Consider the following 6,000-nt stretch of genomic DNA (forward strand, 5'->3'; position numbering starts at 1 on the left):
ACTGCGGCAGCTACATTGCCAGGTAACATATTGCTTGGTTGGAATTAGGAATTGGGAAAACAAATTCCCATCAAGTTTTGCGGAGCTATTGTATCTTGTTTACAATCTGTAGTGATACACAGAGTGGTACGTTTCGGCTCCCAGACGCCGAAAACCTGGAAGTAAATGCTTCCGTTTTCGAACGTTTTTTGGAACACGAACGTGCGATGCGGCTTCCGCTAAGTGCAAGAAGCTCTTGCAACCAATGAGAAGCCGTGCCTCAGTTTTCAAACATTTCAGAAGCCAGACAGGCTTCTGGAATGGATTACGTTTGAGAACCGAGGCACCACTGTATCCCCAAGTTCTGTTCCCTGGAACTGTTTCATGAGGATACCATGGTCAATGGTAACAAAAGCCCAGAGATAGATAAAAAAGCAGCTTCTCATGTCCTAATTTCCATCGCATCAAATTTATAACCTCCCAACTCCTTTTCACCCTGTATATGAAGGAAATTAATCGCAATCCATGGCTTAGTGTTGCATTCAGAGCAGGAATTATGGTTTGTTTCATTCCAGCAAACCATGATCAGATATAATTGCTAAGACAGGGTGTGTTTCCTCTAAGTCAGGCATAGGCAAACCTGGCCCTCCAGATGTTTTGGGACTACAACTCCCATCATCCCTGACCACTGGTCCTGTTGTCAAGGCATGGTGGGAGTTGTAGTCCCAAAACATCTGGAGGGCCAGGTTTGCCTATTGCCTGCTCTAAGTGCAAGCTAGGAGGAGAGGACCAGACACAATTTCCCTGTGTACAGCAAACCATGGTTTATCATGACATGTGAGTGCAGCCATGTTGTTCGGCATTCCGGAATTGCACATTAATTTTGAGGATGTTTCTCTTTTTAGACTTGGCTGCATTTGTCATCTTGTGTCTTCAGCGTTGTTTTGTTCTTCATTGTTGCTCTCCTTTACAACGCGTCTTGCCCAATATGTTACCCTCCATCCAATCCCTACTGGACCATGGAAAAGCTGATGGGAGATCCTATGTTTTATCTGACTTGCTTCATAACACCTGCTGTTGCTCTGCTTCCGAGGTAAAGTATTTTTTTCCCCTTCTTCTTCTGTATATTTGTTAGTGGACAGACCTCGTTTTCATTCTTTTGTGAAGATATTGCTAAGCTGCAGGCATGTGCATATGCAGAAATAATCAAAATGTGTCCTAGAGCTGTCAAGCCCAAATGAATCTATAGTTTTGTTTTGTTTTTAGCCGTTGGCCATAACAAATATATGAAATGAGTATCAAATAGATCACAACAAAGCAGATTTCTGAACAGATAAATAAAAACCCTACCTAAATTCACATAACAAAAGACACTATGCGTTTAATAAGTTTTAAGAGATGTGTGTAAATTCTTATGTACAGGGGTACCTTGGTTCTCGAACTTAATCCGTTCCAGGAGTCCATTCGACTCCTGAAACTGTTCAAAAATCAAGGCATGGCTTCCAATTGGCTGCAGGAGCTTCCTGCACTCAAGCAGAAGCCACATCGGACGTTCGGCTTCCAAAAATGGTTCACAAACTGGAACACTTACTTCTGGGTTTGCAGCGTTTGGAAGCCGATTCGTTCGACAAATAAGCCGTTTGAGAGCCAAGGTACCACTGTATAATAGAAATGAACTATGGGGAGAGATTGGGTCGTGCCCACTGACTCCACCCTTATCCTCCACAAAGGAAGCTATGCTCCCTTAATATGATGTTTTTGTACACTATAAAATATCAACTTTAGGCCCTGTCCATTTTGTATCCTCCATTTTTGCAGGATACAGATTTCATACGGGGAGCCTACACACTTTAAGATTCCTGTGCAAATAGGACCTTTTAACACCTGGAAGTCCAGTGGTTGTGATCATGATGTTCCCTCTGCACTTTCATTTCTCCATGCATACATAGTCATCTGTGCAGGGCCACAGTCATAGTAACCCCCTCCAAAACAAACCATATTGATGCCCTTATTGAAAGGATTGCATACAGAGCAGCAAGACCAAATTGCAGAACCCTTTCTTCTTTTTTAAGAGCCTTCTCTCTTGCCAGTCAGCTGTTTGACTGAGAAGGGGAGCAGATAAGGGGCACAGCACTTAGTAGTGAACATGGTCTACCAAGCTGGACAAATGCACACCAGAACCTGCTTCTCTGCTTGTGATTGGGGCATGTTTGCTTAAAAGTCTGACAGATTTGCATTGCGCAAACGATGAAGCGATCAACAATGAATTGAAAGTGGAGACAATAGATGTACCTTTCCCTGTTTATCTGTTTGCTTTGTAACACAAAAAAACTTAATAAAACTATTTTTAAAAATAAATAAAAAACCACCCTCAGTGGCCAATTTAATGTCTCCACTGTTTTTTCCTCAAGAGAGTAATAATAATGATGATGATGATGATGATAATAATAATAATAATAATAATAATAATAAAGCAATAAAACATCAGACATTAAAAACTTCCCTAAACAGGGCTGCCCTTCAGATGTATTCTAAAAGTCAGACAGTTGTTTATTTCCTTGACATCTGATGGGAGGGTGTTCCATAGGGCAAGTGCCACTACTAAGAAGGCCCTCTGCCTGGTTCCCTGTAACGTCACTTCTCACAATGAGGGAACTGCCAGAAGGCCCTTGGAACTGGACCCCAAGTCTGAATGATGGGGGTGGAGATGCTCCTTCAGGTAAACTGGTCTGAGGCCGTTTAGGGATTTAAAGGTCAGCACCAACACTTTGGATTGTGCTCGAAAACGTACTGGGAGCCAATGTAGATCTTTCAGGACCGGTGTTATATGGTCTCGGCAGCCAATCCCAGTCACCAGTCTAGCTGCCGCATTCTGGATTAGCTGTAGTTTCTTGTTCACCTTCAAAGGTAGCCCCACGTAGAGCGCATTGCAGTAGTCCAAGCGGGAGATAACTAGAGCATGCACCACTCTGGCGAGACAGTAAACGGGTAGGACAGCTGCCCTGGATGCAGAATTAACCTGCGCCTCCATGGAGAGCTGTGAGTCCAAAATGACTCCCAGGCGGCGCACCTGGTCCTTCAGGGGCACAGTTACCCCATTCAGGACCAGGGAGTGCATTGAAAAGTGCCCAGCCATTTCTCCCTAGTATTATGATGACAGAAGGGGGGAAACCAGAATGTAGCTGATGGAGGAAGGGTCTCACCTTCTCCATTCTCTCAAAGGGGAAACCTTTCCTCAAATGGCATTCTAGCCGAACATCCCACCAGCACCAAGTGTACTTGGGACAGTGTTCTTTTGGTACATTCTCTTTTCTTTGACTTATTTGGTCCTTATTTGGTTTCTTTGACTTATTTGGTCCTGTGGCCCTTTTCATCTCCCTGGCAGGTTCCTGTACAGAACCCTTCAAGGGACGGTGTTCCCCACCCAGCTTCAGCTCGGCCGCCAGTTGTCCAAGATGCCCCCAGATGCTCGCAACCAGCTTTTAAACAGATGGCACACCAAGAAGGAGGCCGGTCCCCACAAATACACCTGCGCTCATTACTCTCCCGAAACCCCGCATTCCCTCGTCGGCAACTCTTTAAAAGCTTGTTGCCAAAACAGTCCCTCCAGGTTATCTCAGCAAGGGAAAGAACAAGCTAAACAACCAAAGACCATACCCACCACAGGATTAAACCCCCCTGCTCCCCCTCTTGGTGCTCAGCTATATGAGGGGGACGGGTGTTTTCTGTCGGCTCGCGGTCAAGAGGAAACACCTTTGGGTTTTCACAAAGGCACTTCGGAGCTGGAGCCGAACTTACTAGATGAGACATTCCAAAGGAACTCGACAGCAGACCAGGCGGACTTTAGCTTGTTGAACTGGATCACATCGACTTCATTGTTCAACGGCATTGAGAGAGAACTGCCGTGGTTATCGAGCAGTTTACAAAATGGAAGGTGGGACAATGCAGCTCCCGGCGGCTGCGGTTCTCAGGACCTCAAAGGCTCGGCGGAGCAGGCCTCAACCTGTTTCCAGGAAGAAGGGGGGAAAGCATCCGGTAGCTTCTTCCATACAGAACCTCTTGAGTCCACTTGTTTATGACATAGGCGTTGTAGCGCATACAGTCGTACCTTGGAAGTTGAATGGAATGCGTTCCGGAAGTCCGTTCAACTTCCAAAAAGTTTGGAAACCAAAGTGCGACTTCTGATTGGCTGCAAGAAGCTCCTGTGGCCAATCGGAAGCCACAGAAGCTCCATAGGACGCTCGGGTTCCAAATAGCGTTCACAAACCGGAACACTCACTTCTGGGTTTGCAGCGTTCAGGAGCCAAAACGTCTGAGTACCAAGGCATTCGGGATCCAAGTTATGACTGTATTTTCAATTTGCACAAGAGTATAGTATTGCTCTGTTTCCAACGCTGGAACAGAAAGTCAAGGTACATAGTTTTATTTTGAAAGGATGTTTAAGCACAACATGTTGAAAAGAAAAGCTTTATATACAAAGAAAAAAATCCATATATGTATTTATTTTTCATCTCATTTTATACAAATGCAATATGTTTTTTATTTTTATTTGCTTCTCTTCTGTTATGGGCTCCTGTTATGTACCAGGTGGCAGCTGTTGGATTTCTACCAACAAGTGAATGTGGTCACCATTGGTTCAGCCATCCAGGGCAAGGGAAATCCTACACTGACTTAATAAAAATTAAGCATCCCCCATCGAGTTTCTTTGGGGAAGGGAGTAAGGGATGTCTGCATGGAACTAAAGAGCTAGGAAATCCATCAGAAACAAAAAAACCCGTATGTACGATGTTACACTGCCAAGGACATAGCAATATTGAAAATTTACAGGTGTGGCCCTCCTTCCTCCATTTTTTAAATATGTCAACCATAGCAGTTTATATATTGTGACAAAATAAGAAATAAATGAAGATCTATGTTGCAAAGATGTTATCCTCTCTTCCGTCGGTGAAGGTACAGTTCTTTGTTAAAGTCTGGGCCATTTGCAATGAATCATAGAACTGTAGAGTTGGAAGGGACCACAAGGGTCATCTAGTCCAACCCTCTGCAATGCAGGAGTCTTTTGCTGAATGTGGGGCTCGAACCCACAACCCTGAGTTTCAGAGTCTAATGCTCTACCAACTATGACCCTTGAACGAAGATATAATATGCTAGGGAAATTGTGGGGCTTGTGCTAGAGGTACATAAATACATACATTCCATAGTTAAATACCAGCTCAAGGCGGCTTACAACAGGAAAAAAATTACATAATATAACAAAAATAGTAATAAACAATAAAAAGTACACAACCAACTATTTCTGCATTAAATTTAAAATAAAGACACCAATAAAGTTCTAAAATATACAAAAATGGTATCATTAGCAGCAGCAGCCACCCCCAAATCACACCCAACTGTCAGCTGAAGGGTGGAGGTAAAGGGTACAATCCTGCAGGGAGTGTGTCAAAGTTGGCCCACAGGTGGGGGGGAGAGATAAATATCTGCCCTCCCCCAAACCTAAAAAGTTCCCCAGCCCTGACTAAGGTAAAAAAGTAAAGGATTCCTGGAGGGCTAAGTCCAGTCAAAGGCAACTATGGGGTTGTGGCGCTCTTCTTGCTTTCAGGCTGAGGGAGCCGGCGTTTGTCCACAGACAGCTTTCCAGGTCGTGTGGCCAGCAGGACTAAACCGCTTCTGGCACAACGGAACACTGCAACGGAAACCAGAATGCACAGGAAAGCCGTTTACCTTCCCACCTCAGCAGTACCTACTAGCACTGGCGTGCTTTCGAACTGCTGGGTTGGCAAAAGGTGGGACAGCAACGGGAGCTCACCCCGTTGCGGGGATTCGAACTACCAACCTTCCTATCGCCAAGCCCAAGAGGCTCAGTGGTTTAGACCACAGCACCACCTGACTTTTAATAGGAAGTGGAAGCCCATACTGAGCAGCCTAAACATCTATCTGGGTGGATGTCCCACCCACCAACAGCCTCTCCATCTTGCTAGGACTGAGCTTTCAGTTGTTGGCACTTATCCAGTCAATTACTGC

The 6,000-nt window shown here is 44.8% G+C and overlaps 1 protein-coding gene across 1 annotated transcript in view; it reads left to right on the forward strand.

The window, feature by feature from the left end:
* Positions 1-4,901, forward strand: part of ATP10A (ATPase phospholipid transporting 10A (putative)) — a 41,084-nt gene extending 36,183 nt beyond the window's left edge. The window contains exons 14-15 of the mRNA XM_083437650.1: positions 885-1,072; positions 3,365-4,901. Of these exons, the coding sequence (XP_083293776.1) occupies positions 885-1,072; positions 3,365-4,058 (882 nt within the window). The 3' untranslated portion in view covers positions 4,059-4,901. The remainder of the gene's footprint in view (positions 1-884; positions 1,073-3,364) is intronic.
* The last annotated feature ends 1,099 nt before the right edge of the window (positions 4,902-6,000 follow it).

The sequence above is a fragment of the Podarcis tiliguerta genome, assembly GCF_965153285.1.
Source record: "Podarcis tiliguerta genome assembly, chromosome: 4".
In the NCBI taxonomy this organism is placed as follows: Eukaryota; Metazoa; Chordata; class Lepidosauria; order Squamata; family Lacertidae; genus Podarcis; species Podarcis tiliguerta.